Source organism: Neolamprologus brichardi, chromosome 12, assembly GCF_056152115.1.
Source record: "Neolamprologus brichardi isolate AB-2024 chromosome 12, ASM5615211v1, whole genome shotgun sequence".
NCBI classification, from domain to species: Eukaryota; Metazoa; Chordata; class Actinopteri; order Cichliformes; family Cichlidae; genus Neolamprologus; species Neolamprologus brichardi.
In genome coordinates this window covers 14753601-14768903 of record NC_142115.1, presented here as the reverse complement: position 1 = coordinate 14768903, position 15303 = coordinate 14753601, and the positions used below count along the sequence as shown (strand labels likewise).

The 15303-nt window shown below is 44.6% G+C and overlaps 1 protein-coding gene across 3 annotated transcripts in view; it reads right to left on the bottom strand.

The window, feature by feature from the left end:
- LOC102780940 (tetratricopeptide repeat protein 28-like) overlaps positions 1–15303 on the bottom strand; it is a 181911-nt gene that overhangs the window by 15270 nt on the left and 151338 nt on the right. For all 3 annotated transcript variants that reach the window (XM_006805912.3, XM_035914396.2, XM_006805911.3), the window contains 6 exons: positions 13853–14649; positions 13169–13713; positions 11387–11910; positions 5818–5927; positions 2617–2746; positions 2266–2484 (listed from right to left, as the gene is read on the bottom strand). In XM_006805912.3, the coding sequence (XP_006805975.3) occupies positions 2266–2484; positions 2617–2746; positions 5818–5927; positions 11387–11910; positions 13169–13713; positions 13853–14649 (2325 nt within the window). The remainder of the gene's footprint in view (positions 1–2265; positions 2485–2616; positions 2747–5817; positions 5928–11386; positions 11911–13168; positions 13714–13852; positions 14650–15303) is intronic.

Genomic DNA, 15303 nt, shown 5'->3' with positions numbered 1-15303 from the left:
AGCAGGTGGGGAAGAGCACATCGGGCGAGTACGGGCTGTTTGTGTGTGTCTGGTTTGTGGGTGTGTCAGTGTGTTTCACCATTTTGTATTAAATGCGTTTAAATAGATGGGTAAAGCGATTCCGGTGAATATGCACGTGCATGCACATTCGGGCCAGAATGTACACTAGTGGAGTAATTGCAGCATGACATTAGGAGCCCCATTTATTGACTGCAGACTCTTTAGAGCTGGACATGTTTGTGTACCAGCTGGATGCCAGGGAATGCCAGGAAGTGACAGACAGGCGATTAGTGAGCAAGTGGCTCCCTCTTAGCCTGGGGCAATATTCGATGCTTTGAAGATGTACTCCGGTCCCTGTAGTGTTCCTCCCCTCCTTATGACTAGTTCTTGGAGGTCAAGTTCATCTGGTTGCCTGGGAGCTGGATTTGATCAAATGTTCAGGCTCTTGTGCCTTGGAACATGGGTCACGGCTCTCATTTCCTCTCTTCACACGAGAGTCAAAGCAAAGCCAGCAGTAGGGCAGCCACAGCAGTCGGGCGACATGCACCGTAGCTTATTCGCCCCCTTTTTTTCTTTGTACAACTGGAATTTTACAAGGCAAACAACAGGGGCAGCACTAGCATCAGCGCTACTCATAGTGTAAACAAAAGAGAGAAAGATTTAGGAGTGTATAAAGAAGTGCCAGGACAAAGCGATATCAAGAAAACGGATGAAAACAAAAGCAAACATGAGACACAAAAGCAGAGAAGACTTGTTGTAACAGCAAAGTGTTTTGCTGTTGACACGTGTGAAGATGACGCCACTGGTGTTTTGGCTGTGTCGTTACCGGTGACACAATCAATTAGCATAGTTCACAGGCAGATGCCTTCTGGGGGTGAAAAGCGAGGCAGGGGGGCAAATCCTAGCAGTGGAGTGGCAGGTGGCACTGTCGCTCAGTGTTAAAGCTGGCCTTCCTACCCCTGCAGTGCAAAACAAGCCTCTAGCCTCTGGGCCTTTTATCTGCTTTAATTTGAACAAGCAAGCGTGAGCGTGGGGCTGCTTTTGCTTTAAACCAAGTAGCTTCTGTACACACAGAATAATTTCATATTAGTGATCGCCTTTGTACAAATCGTGCCACTTCAAAATTTCTAAGCCATTTTTTAATAGTCATTTTCTGTGCTTTTGCCACATTTCAGGTTATTAAAGTAAAAAAAACCAAAATGTAGCATTGGAAGTACACACACTTAAATGTTTTGAATAAAAGAACAAAGTAAAACAAAGAGATTCAGGAGAGCAGTAGTCAGACAGACATGATAGGATTTCAGCAACTCATTAAAACGTTTTCAGCTAACTTATGGATTTAAATGTCCATTCAGTTGCTAAAATTAGGGGGGCTTGGGAGCGGGAGTTAGGAGTAATTTTTTCAGATCAGCAATGGGAGAAAGCAGTATCCAATGTCCGTTATAGTACGTCCTGTGCCAGGTTACAACTTATCCAGTTCAAGGTGTTGTACAGGGTTTACTATTCAAAGTCTCATCTGTCTGAGATTTACCCACAAGTAATGGATCAGTGTGAGAGATGTCATGCCACCCCATGTGACCTAGGCCATATGTTCTTTCTGTGCCCAAGACTCCATGGCTTCTGGAGTCAGTATTCAGTTATTCTTTCCAAGGCTCTTGGGACCCAAATCTGCATGGACCCTTTTCTAGCTGTTTTTGGGCTTTTCCAGTCAACACTGGTCTAACCGACCCTACACACTTCAAAATATTAGCCTTTACATCACTTTTGGCTAGACGTTGCATCTTACTCCTTTGGAAGTCTTCAAAGCCACCTTCAGTTTCTTTTTGGTTTAGAGATGTGATGTTATTTCTTAAATTGCAAAAGATAGGCCTTGTGGCGAAGGGCAAATACAGAGAATTTTATCGTATCTGGGGCCCCTTCGTAAACTATTGCAAGTCATTAAACGCTCTACCAGCTGATTAATATCATATCTCTCCCCCCCCCCTCCCTTTTTTTTTGTTTTTTTGTGTGTGTGTTTTGGGGTTTGTTGTTTGTGTTTGTTTTGGGTTTCTTCTTAGGTTTTGTTTTGTTTGTTTGTTTTTTCAATTTTATTTAAGCGTGTGTGTGGGTGTGCCTGTGTGTGTGTATTATCGTATCTGTTCATGTAAGAAAAACTAAAAAATATGTGAGGGGAACAGATTGTATTGTCATTGTAAACTAATGTACACTTGTCTCTCAATAAAAATATGAAAAAAAAAAAAGTTTTCAGCTAGAGTCCAAACCTACCTGCTCCTGGAGCCAGCAGCCAGCTGTACAGGTAACCAGCAGCCATAGAAAAATAAAGCACCAAAGCCCTCTGGCTGTTCACGGTATCCAAGATGTGCTCCACCGTTACCGGCGTGTATGGATCCGACTCCTGCTGGCCCGTCTGCCTCTCCACCAAGAGATCAGCAAAGGCTCTTGTACGACCCCTCTCTGCCACTGCCAGGGCCTCGTCGTGGTGGCCTGCGGAGTTCAGAGGTCAGCTTTGATTAACAGATAAAGTCTAAAATCGTTCAGGTGCACACAGAGGCAAAAGCAACAACAAGTCATAACAGCGTGCAGTACTGAGAGTGTGAGTAAAGTGTGTTGACTTACCGAGGCTGACAAGGACCCTTTGGAGAGCCTGGTAGCAGGAGGTTTGCAGGTCAAACAGAGAAAGCTTGTAATCTGTGCTGTGTTGGGCTTCGTGGCGGATGGTCTCAAACAGCGCTGATGCTCGGTAAAGCTGAGGATAAATAACGGCAACAATGCGTTCAGACATTCCTGGATTGCTCATTTACCAGACAAGAATAGTGTACAAAAACATAACAAGAAATAGTGATCGGCACAGTCAACGATGAAGGCGTTGCATCAAAATACCTTTTCTGGAAATTAAGTTTAAATGAATAAACTGTGTTTAAAAAAAAAAAGGCAGTTGGGATTCTATGAGAAAGACATGTTGGATAAACATGTCTGCATCTTACTAAATTGGGCATGATTAGGCCTTAGAGAAAATGAACATGGCCACTAGATGGTAGCATTCCACCTCACAGGTTATCACTGATCAGCCTCCTTTCTTCTGTTCTCTCTCACAGCAGAATAAAGTACTGTAATGTAGCTTGATGAATAACCATTAAACACAGGTAAACCTCTCCTCAGCTCTCATTTGCCCAGAAAGGGCTGCGAGCAGCTAAACCATTACCCTGAGCATCTTAGACAAACACGGCTCAGGAAAATAAATGCTTTGTGAATTCAATAGGCCCGTCTGTGTTGTTGGATCTTTCAATTCAGGGCCAGACACCGGATTGAAAGAAGGCGGCGAGACAATGAAAAGGTGGACTGTTGCACACTGGCCAAGCAGAACCGGCCAAGAGTGCTGATTCATGGGAGCCTTTTATTGATTTCCTATTTCTGCACCTATATAGCAGCCCTGTAGAATAACTGGGACTGCTATAGAGTGACTCTCCAGGAGTCTGGGGCCAGCAGAGAGGGTAAAACACTCTTGCTGCTCGACCATAGTACACGCAAGACAAAGAGCTCTGCAGTGGAAAAAGGGTTGTTGGTATGGATTAAATGGATTTTATCAACCCTGTGGCTTTGACAAGAGGAAGGAAGAGAGAACGTGTGTGTGTGGATTCCTAGTGAGTACATAGGCATAGAATCTAGCTCGTCAGGCATATCCCAAGGTCAAAGAGGAAAGTGTGTCAGAGGGAGTGTAGGGGGGAGAGTAGAGAATCTGTGAGTTCTGCTGCATTAGTCCTAGTAGAAGAAGCTGCTAGTCTCAGGCTGATTTTGCTGATGGGGCTGTGGGCTGATTGCTGCAGTGCTAGTTTCATCTGTTAGGCCTGCAGATATCCCTTTAAGAGTGAAACTAATTTCTCACAGCGCCTTTCCTCTGTCTTCACCCCTACTGGCACAGATGAAAGTGGGGGGGGGCACTGCATCTATAGTGTCTTTTTTGCCGCGACACAGGTGCAGTAAAATCTGCGGCATTCTCAGGCCGCTACCTATTCAGATAGCGCTCACTTGTTTTACTGACACACTAACATGGCTTTTATCTGACATGTTAAGTGAATGTCAGTGTCACACTGTATCAGTAAACGTGAGCAGACTTGAATGCACGCATACCTCGAATGATTTTTCTAAAATAAACTCCCCGGGGAGCTCTCATCCCCCTGTGGAAGATGATATCAGAGGTAAAGGCTTAATCGACTGTAGACCGCTGATTTATTTATTTCTTTTTAAGCAGGCACAAATGTATCGATTCACGTTTGCCGAGATATGAATGCTTCTTAGCGAGAGCAAGCACTGTTCAAATACCTGATTAGAATCAGGACACGTCAATCCGTGTGCCAGTACGAGCACCGGGATCACAGCTAGGGTGCTAAAATACAATTCGGTGCGCAGATAGAGAGAAATGAGGAACATGAGGTCAAGTACTCTTAATCTACACCTATGAACGCTTTATAAATTTAAATACAAGCCTTTAAAATAGCAGTATAAAGTGGGTCAGAGTGTTTACCAAGGTCAGCTGTAGCGTCAGGCCAGCTCATGAATAACCATTTCATCTATACTCTGAGGACAACAGCGTCCTTTCCAACCACCAAGTCACTGCAGGAGCTACAAGCTGACCGGCAGAAAAACATTCAACATAGCTGTGGTGTACTGTATGTATGCAAATGACCGGATTGTAGTTAATTGCAACAAGGACAACACAATGTTAGCATGGACTATTAGGGTCTTGAAGGCGAAGCATTAAGCTGGAAAGCAAACATGCAGTGGAAAATATGTTGCATTGGCTTGTTAGAATAATATTTTGCTTTAATTGAACACAAATTCCTCAATATGAGTCACATGCACTCAGCCCCTGCTCTAGCCATCACCTCGGTTCAGTCTTTCATTCTCAGCTCTGGTTACAGATAATTGCAAACAGACAAAAATACTTTTTTGAAAAAGTATGATGCAGGGCCGACGGAAAAACAAAAGCTATCTGGGTCGAATAAATGTAAGTCGTGCGCGTGTGTCATAACAAAAAAAAAAAAAGGGAAAGAAAAAAAAAAAGAGTCTTGGACTAGATTTTAAAAATGAAAGCAGCTAAAAAACATCCCCACAGACACACGTGACAGCCACCGCTGCTGACTGACTGTTCACAAACTTGCATGTGGATACACAAGCCAAAGAAAGGGGGAAAAAAAAGTATATATATATATATATATATATACACTTTTTTAAAAAATATATATATATCAACTAGTGAGCTGTGGTGTGTGGACAGACTGCAAAGAGAGATGTTAAGGGGATATTCCATGCTTGCCAGGTGGGCAGTGGGCTGAAGAGGAGTGAATGTGTGTGTGATGCAGAGGCTTGGGGGATCCTGAGACCATGCACGCAGATACAAAAAAATATTCACTCATCTGTCGCCTGTCTGCTGAGATGACAGCATTTACCAGCTCAACAGACTCCATAGCATACTGCCAGCAGCAATGCTCTAGCTCTACAGCCACCTCGCCTTTTTTTCTGTCCTCCTGTTGTTCTCTCTCTCCTCATGGCTCTTTTTTTTTTTTTTTACCTCGAAGGCATTGCTGAAAACTTATATTTCCCCATGTGTTTAAGACAAGCACTTCCACCTCTCATTTCTAATCCTTGCCAACCTCAAAGCCGACAGATGTGGGCTTACTGGCGGTCAGCCTTAACTACCAGAGGTCGAAGGTGCCCAGATGGAAGGGAGAGGAGAGAGGAGGTGAGGAGAGAAGGAAATGAGAGGTCTGAGTCAAGGTGATCCATAACCGGAAGAGGAGCGAGCAGGAGATGCTTTACCTGATGTTGGGCCTCCTCCAGATTCCCACTGGCCCACAGAGAAAGCCCAAGACGATGGCGGATCTTCGCCTCGTCCTCACGCCGAGCAAGCTGCTCCGCAAGCCGCAGGCCTGTCAGAAGGCAAGGAGAAGGGAGCAGATGAGAGGGAGAGGAGGGTAAAAATTATTCAGAGCAGACAGACTCTTAGGTATCTTTCAGAGGAACAGATGTAAGCATAGCGTGGTACTGATGTTCTGACAGCGAACAGGTTTGGATATTTGGCCTCAGTTGTAAGATGATGCTCGCACCGGGGCTAAAACACACACACATGTTTTGGCCGTAGCGGGAGATTCTTAGAGCACTAATGGGTCTGCATAGTAATCAATGCTCAGGATTGACTGGCTGAGCAAACACAAACACGCCGCATCACTAGGACATCTCCAAATATTTGCAAACACACTGATGAGCTAATAACAGACAACGTGCAAACACACAGAGTTTACTTTGTGATATTTGTTTGAGAGACCTTCAGAGTTGTTCGGGAGCCAGCAGAGGTATGAATGCGCACGCGCACGTGTGCTCGCTCGCTAAATGTGCCCGTGTCAGATCATCTGGTTTGTTTTTCACTTCCAATTTCTCAGGCGCTCGTCACATCTTAGCATGTGTCCTCAGCCTGCCTGCCAAGCACTTGGTTCAGCCCAATTACTCAGATGAAAATGCCACTCCTCAGAGGACAATAATGAAAAAAAAAAAACACACACACGGTCGCTGGGTCACACATCACCCACAAGGTGCAAAATACACAGCATGAATTCTGCTGTTTGCAACAGGCCACGGCACATGCACAGTCTGCTCTCTCCACCCCGCTCGTGTGATACAGGGGTCTAGACGTGCTTTTGGTCAGGGGGGAGGAGAAAATGGGCCTTGTCTGCTTTTTTTCTTCATTCCTGGAAAACGGTCTGTGGCTGAACCAGATAAGCCAAGAACAGAGAGCGTGACCTGAAAAAGCCAGCCTATTCCGCAAGACCAGCACACCACAGAACCATAGACTTCATGGCTCCTCCATGGCCACGCTAGCCGGCAGCCTTTGAAGCCTGCAACAGTCTCCCCTCTCTCTCTGTATCCTTATCTTTCTACACACCCTCCCTCTGTCTGACTGCCTGCCCTCTCCCCCCCAATGCATCTGCTGTGCTACTCTCTCCCTCTACCTCCTATTCATTTTCTCATCTCTGTGCCTCTGTCTCGGAGCGCCCCCCCTCCGAACTCTCTACCTGTTTCATCTTCACTGTGGTGGCAGTGCTGGAAGGGACTCGGCACTGCTTAGGGCTCATTAGGCGCTGAAGTAAGAGAGAGGAAACAGATCTAAATTATCCTTTTCATTCTCTGACAGCCTCACCCCTCACTCATCTCAACTCCAGCTCTGAGTCTTTCATGTCCCCCCCCACTCACACACGCACAAATGTGCACGCACACACATACCTTTCTTTCTCCGAGCTGCTCTGTGATCGTTTTTTTTTATGATCAAACCTGAATGTCAACCAACCTATGTTTTCTTTATTCTCTAGCTGACAGTGAAATAATACATGTGAATTATGACTCATGCCGATCTCTGTCTTTTCCCTCCACTCCGCTGCCATCCTCTTTCTTCCTCTCTGCTCCTCCTTCCCTCCCTAACGCTCCCATTCCCTCTGTTCTCCCGCTCTGTATCATTCAGTGTCTGTCACTGTCACCGTGCGTGCCTTTGGTGCACCCCGCAGGCACAGGCACGTAGCAGCGGCTGACATGAGGATGTGGCCGTGGCTGGCTGCACCCTGAAGAGCAACTAGAGAACACTTTAAAGGCTGCTTGACAGCTGGGTGAGAGATCCTCTGCAGCCCCCGAGGCCCACGCACCTCTGCCTTCAAACAAGCTTTACATGCAGACTCCACATTCACATCTCGCGCACTGCATAGCCGCAAGTGCACTGTGCTGCAAATAAACATCCCGACACGCATGCATGTGACACACACACACAAAAAAGGCCCTTTAATCATGGCCGCATGTGGAACGGTGGACAGTATGTGTGATATTATTAAAAAATTTGAGATTAAGCACGCTTTTTCAGGCAATCTCCCCCAGGGACACTGCTCTGATAGTGTTGCACTATATTGTACAAATAAAAACTGCAAAGAGTAGTTTAGTACTGGATGAAAAAGGAGAAGTAGAAAGAGAGGGTCCAGAGCCTCACTTCTCTCTCATCTCAGCGCAGCTGGCCAGTGCCATGGAGTTATTTGTGAATGTCAGGAACAGAAATCGCCAAAGAGATGCTGCAAAGATTAGCAGGGAGGGATTGCTATCCAACGCACCGATATGCTGCTAGGACGGGGCATAAATCACACAAGCACATTTTGGGGAGAAGAAAGACAATAGTTACAATACTGACAGCACATACACTCTGTATGTATTCCGTAGAAATAAATAATTAAACAGACTATTGCTATATATGTCTGTTTGCACCATATCTCCTCATTAAGGGGTGGGCCAATCTGAGTGAAATGTTGCACCAACATCCTCCCACATGCAGCGATCATCGCCTGTTAGTGGGTGGAATATTTAAGGAAGCAAGTAAGAATTAAGTAAGGATCACAACATCTCCAAAACTGCAGCTCTTATGGGGTGTTCCCGGCCTGCAGTGGTCAGCATCTATCAAAACTGGGCAAAGGAAGGAACAGCGGTGAACCAGCGACGGGGTCACGGCGACCAAGGCTCAGTTATAAAAATCCGGACCCAATGCTGCCCCGTGTGATGGGATCCAACAGATGAGATATTGTAGTTCAAATGCTAAAAAATGTAATGCTGGTTCTGATAGAAAGGTGTCAGAATACACAGAACATCGTAGTTTGTTACATCTGAGGCACAGAGGTCTACAGGAGTCGATGCCTTGATAGGTCAGGGCTGTCTGGGCAGCAAAAGGGGGGCTCATAATGTTACGCCTGATCGATGTAAATATATAGGCATTTATATATAAAAAATATAAATCAATTACTATGAAGATACCAGTTTGAGATTAAATAATAAGACTATGAGGAAATTTAGATCAACATCTAAGACACAAAGTATATTACAAGTAGGATCTTAAATTACTGCCCAAAAGAAATCAGTACATGTACTCTGCTCATCAAAATATAAATATAACAGTGTACATGTTTTGGTGAATATCACCTGCCATAACAAAATGAAAGTGTTTTATATAAACATCAAACCCAAGGTTAACAGGTTAGGTTTTCTTTGTCTTTAAAACTGATGAGGTTTCTATGTAGCTTGCAAAGAAAACCAATAGTTATATATTCGATTTTTACATTTATATATTATTCTGTAGTTAGGCGTTTATAAACAACCAACATTTTCTCATATAACGTGTAACAAAGAAGCATAAGAAATGCTAATGATGAAAAGAGTCTTTGTGTAATTTATCATAATTTATGATTTATAGAAAACAAAGCTGGGCTTTATTGTGACATTTACACAGATATTTGTAGTTAATGTGAAAGATTTTAAGCCGAAGTAGAATAATATGGAGATTAAAACTAAAATAAAGAATATTTGTAGCTCCTTAAGCCACCAGCTCAGCACTCAGCACAACTAAATGCAACCAACATTTAATATTAATAGCATAAAATATTAGCACCAAAAATATGAGAGGGTCCGCACATGATGATAACTGGTCGAGAGTTGTGCAGAGATCCATATCATCCAGCTCTATTTAGTTTTAAATGCTTCTTGACAAACCCTCAACAGCCTAACAGCATGAACACGCTTTAAGAGAATTTCTAAGTTGGTCCTGTCCTAGAAAGAATTTATATGTGTCACAAAACTCGTTTTCCACGGTGAAGGCCGAAACGAAAATGCTTATCTGATGTTTAGTTGCGTATCTGACCCTTGATCAAGACCCCATCTTGATCAAAGAGGAGTTTTTCATATGATTTTGTCTTCCTATAAATGTTTTGCGTCCAACATTCGCCACAAATATTATTAATTAGAGTGTAGCTTATAAAATGTTTTGTGCAGTATACATATAAATACACTTGCAAATTAAATGATGTAAACACAAGAGGCTTCCAGTACATTTCCAACAAATAACTGCCCTTGAAGGTTAATATTGTTATCCCTTTAGTTTGCTTAATAAGCGATTCTATAAGTCAGGCATGGAATATCTCCATTAGTCGCTACAATGACTGCATTGATTTAATGACACTATTGATTGCATCAATCGTTGGAAAGCGCATCTCGGTGTGTAATGATTCTTTGTTTAACATTTAGAAAGTCCTGCACAATGCTCTGTAATATTACAGTGTAAGACGAAGAAAAAAACCCCCAAAGCTTATTATCGGACATCCTTATCTTTGCATAATGTACTGCACAACAAAGTATAATCATCCGACACGCAGACACACACAGATACACGAGCAGTGGTTTGGAGGTCACATGCTGTCGACGATATCTGCTAGTTTGGAGCTGCTTTTCCTTTTCCCTCTTACTAATTAATCTTTTTTGGAAACAGAAACAAAACATAAGCAGTGCAGCATGAAGATAAAAAAAAAAAACTAGAAGTGGAAGCAGAAAAAACAGAAAAACTAAATGGGGAAAAAAAAACCATGCCAACTTTTTGGTCTGGGCAGGTTGGCCAGAAATAATTGGCTGTCAAGGCAGCACTGTTCTTTTTCACAGCCAGACCAAGGAGCAATACAAGGACAGTGCGGGGGACAGTAAGAGGACGGTGTGGAGACAGAATGGCCTGTCGCCTTTGTTTCCATTAAAGCTCAACGAGCAGGCCTGCAGAGGGTGTATGGGTCACCGCAGAAAAAGTGAACTCGAATACAGCCGGCAAAGGAGAGATAGAGGAGAGTTATTCTTGCTCCGCTGCATTCCGCTCACTCCAGAGCGGAATATACAAATGTCCTCTTACACAAACTCCGGCTTCATTGATTCAAACAGGGTCTGGGTTGCAACACGGTGGGTGGTGCCTGTCAGTGGGCACGGGCAAGTCTGGCGCTTTCACATCCATGAAAGATGCAACTTATCACATCCTCAGGAACAAACACTTTGAGCGGTGCCACTGACATAATGAATTTCTGAGAGGCCAAGCTGCAGTTTTTTTATTTCGCCATAATCTGCGGGGCACAACGAAGCGTTAAGAGGCAGGAGTATGACAGCTACGGTGTGAAAAGATTCTTTTGCAGCTTGTTGCAAAGAACCCTCTGAGAAGGTAGATACAGAGGTGTGAAAAACAGCTAGGGGTGCACGGGAAAAATGCCTTGGCATGCATTCTGATAGGTTTGCATAGACATACACACAAATGCTGGTATACATATACAGCTCAGAAGACAACACAGACGCATAATACACACACAAAATTCCCTAGTGCACTTATAACACATAAGCACACACACACACTCACACACATATACATGCACACAGCCTAATAAAAATGTGGCAAAGGCTTAGCAACAAATAGGCTCTGCATTTCCTATTCATGAATTCACAAACTCTAAGCCTATCAGCTCAGGCAACAAAGGCAATCCTCTCTCCTGTTCCCCCCTGACTCGCTCACCTTCCTGCAGGTACATGACAGCTTGTGAGTAGTTTTGCAGTGCGTGGTGTGTTCTCCCCAAGCTGCCATAGGCCAGTGTCTTGGCAGCCAAGTCATTAGTCTGAGCAGCCACACTTAGGTGCTGTTCTTGGAACACGACCGCCCGCTCGTAGTTTCCTAGCGACTCATAGGTAAGGCCCAGGTTGCCATAGGCGCGGGCCTGGCGTGTGGTGCTGCCCGCTTCCTCTGCGATCTCCAGGTCACTTTGGTGGCACCGCAGGGCTGTTTCGTACTCTCCCATGGCTTGATATACAGTCCCCAAACCACAACTGGCGTCACCCTCCAGTAGTCTGTCCTGGGTGTCACGGGCGATGGCCAGCTGACGCTCCAGACAGGAGATGGCCTGCTCGTAATTGCCCAGCTGGCTGTGGAGCGCGCCCAGTTCACCGTAGGCCTGAGCCTTGCCTCCACACTCGCCCAACTCATGAGCCACCACTAGCCGTTTCTCAAAACACACAAGTGCCTGTTGTAAATTTCCCATAGCCCTGCAGAACAAGACAAAAAACAACGATTGTTAGTGTGAAGCAGATTAGAAGTGAGATATGTGATGTAACCTAGCAAGAGAATTTGGAAGAATATGTCCCTGACAGATTCAGTTAAAGCTGAAACAATCCCAAAATGCCTTTCAAGTTCACAACACTCAAAATCAAAAATCTATTTATAGCACTTTGTTTTATCTCATATCATTCTCTTAACAGAGAACTATTAGAACGCATCGTGCAGCACACATTGCAGGAAGACTTTCATTTGCAAAGTGCCAGATAATTTCAGTATTGGAGTCAATGAAATATAGATTTTTGCCTTTCATTTCGGTGCTGAAAGCTGCTGATGTCGACAGACTAAAGAGCGTGTGAAAGTATTCCTATATGAGGAATATTTGAGGCATGATATGATATTTCAAGTGCAGACTATTTTGCAGGAGAACACGGTTAACCGTGTAAGATAGGCCACCTGCTCCCATCCTCTGGAGTACGTATTGACAGAGTGGAAATCATCCCATGTGAACATTTTATTCGCCTTCGCAGCCTTCAAACAGACTTTTATCACATTCTCAGGAACAGCAACAATTGCTGGCTGCTGGTTCAAATGGTGCATTAAAAGAATAAAAGCCTTTGGCTTAATTAATCTTGTGTGATAATGTATTTGCTTGACTAAGAGCCGCTGGAAGATGAGAAGGGTTTATGTGTGATGTCTATTATTCCCTTCTGAACTCATGCATGGCTAATACTGCTGTGTGTGATTGCTGCCGTGCCATGCTGATGACGCACAATAAGAAGAAAATCATCTCTGAAATGAGGATTTCGGCGAGCCTTCTCGTGTTTTATTTTGCAGTGTAGTCTCCCAGGTTGCTATCAGCTCTTTGAGGCATGGGGAGAAATAGAACGGCGAAGAGACACAAGATGTAAGAGGTTGTCTCGAAATAACTGTGCTTCCCTCCGTTTCAGACATCTGTGTGCCAAAGCCACTTTGCATACAGATAAGGCCAGGGCCGCTAGGCTGCTGCTACTGAGACGGCTAGCGCCACATCCAAGTGCTGTTCACTACAGCGAGGCGTCTCTAGACTATGGTGGTCCATAATTGTGAGAGCAAGGAGACAAATTATATGCAAAGTACTGTCATTAGTACTTAAAACTGAGCCGATACAAGTATCTGCTGCCGTAACAGCAAGAGGATATTAATGCTGAGAAACAGTGTTTGTGATAATATCAAAAAAGTACATTTGAAACAAATTCCTAGACTCACCTGTGTCCATTGCCTAAGCCTCTATAGGCTTTCTCCTGGTCCTGCATGCGGTTGAGGCTCTGAGCCACTGACAGATACTGGTCATAGTATTTGATGGCTTCCTCGAAGTCTCCGAGAGCCTCGTAACAGTCTCCCAGATTACCATAGGCCCTGCCCCGGTCCATTACTGCTTCGTTTCCACTCAGCTGCTGTAAAGTGGCCAGCTGTTGTTCAAGGTAGCCAATAGCCTCCTCCATCACCCCTACATTCATTTTCGTGATGCCCATGTTTCCATACACCTGAGCCTCCACAACAGGATCCTTCAGCCTCCGACCGAGTTCTAACTGCTCTTCGTAGCTCTTGAAAGCCATCGCGTACTTCCCGAGGGCCATGTAGACAGCAGCCAGATGACCATGGGCTTTGCACTCTCCTGACACATCGCCGAGCTCTTGGTACACTTCCAGCTCCTGGGTATGGTAGCCCAAGGCTTTGTCATATTTCTGTACAAGTCTATAGGTGGCCCCGAGGGCAGCATACGCACAGGCCTCCATCCTACGCTCCTTAACCTGAAACAAGAAAGAATTTCACTATATTGGCATAAAGGACATAACAGAATAATTATAAATGAATAAATAAACAAAATAAACATTTTCATTTTAATAAGAAGAATTGTTCAAGAACAATATGTGTTATGTGAGGCCACACCTGGTGAGCTAATGCCAGTTGCTGCTCATAAAACTGAATGGCTCCGGCCACATCCTTTTTACAAACAAATATGTCCCCCAGGTTCCCCAGAGCTCTGAAGCGAGCCTGTGCATTGTTCAGGGACTGGGCCAGAGACAGCAGGTACTTCTGACACTCCTCTGCCTTAGTGAAGTCTCCTAGAGCCTTGAAAGCCAAACCAAGGTTACAGTATGCCTTGGCCTGGCTCAGTTTGTCATGTAGATCCTTGGCCAGAGCTAGGTCCTGCTCATAGTATTTGACAGCATCCCGGTAGTTGCCCAAGCAGTAGTGGGCATAACCCAGATTGTGACAAACTTTCCCTTCGCTCTCCATATCTTGGAGGTCAGGAGACAATCGGAGGTACTGCTCATAGTAGGGTACAGCCTGAGGAAACTCTCCTCGAGAGCAATGGAAGTTGCCGAGGTTTCCCAGAGCCCGTGCCTCACTCTGGACATCTCTGAGCTCACGAGCTATGTTGAGATGGTTCTGATAATGCTGCAGAGCACGGTCGTGAGCACCCAGAGCTTGGTAAGCCACAGCCAGGTTGCCATGGGTGGAGGCCTGTGAGGCTCGGTCGTTGACCTCCATGGAGATCTGCAGCTCCTGACGGTGGTAGCGAACAGCCTGGTCAAAGGCTCCCAGGGCGTTGTAGGCATTACCCATGTTGCCATAAGCCCGGCCCTGAGCAGCATAGTCATTTAGCTCCTGAGCAATGGCCAGGTGTGTTTTGTGGAGTTTCAGTGCGGTCTCATAGTCTCCCTTCATCTGGTGGATGATGCCTGTGGAGAGAGGGGGAGAAAGCAAAAGGATGAAGTTAAAGACCCATTTAGGGGAAAATTGTAATTGAGTAAAATTCGAGTGCCTCGTCAGCTCTTCGTGTACAAAACAAGTCATTTGGTTGTTAAAATAGGCTCTCCGAGCCATCTGTTCTCTGCTTACACAACACACTCTCCCACAGAATTATGGTCATTAAAATGTAGTGCAATCAAACAAGAGTTATTATAACACTAAAATAGAACCTTTTGAATGTTTAAGCTGTCTTTGATGATCGTGTCTTACAGGGATTTTACCAAAATCAACAACTTTTCCACAGGGTTGAAAATAGCTACGAGTGAACGAGAAAGAAAGACAGGGGAAGTAAAAGTGCGGGGGAGTGTGAATAGCAGATGGAAAGCTCAGCAAACAACTTTAGAAAAAAATTTTGATAAGTGTGGAGAAACAATAAATAATGGAGAACCCAATCTATTGAGCATATTATCACAGATAAAATACCATCCTCTGAAAAATAATAGCTTTACCCCACAGCCAGGCAGCTATCTGGCACACAGACACACACACGCACACACACAGACACAGGCACACACACATCCAAACAAATGCGCACCCACACCTTTGTACTCATACAAAATGACAAATACACAGCAGAGAGTAAA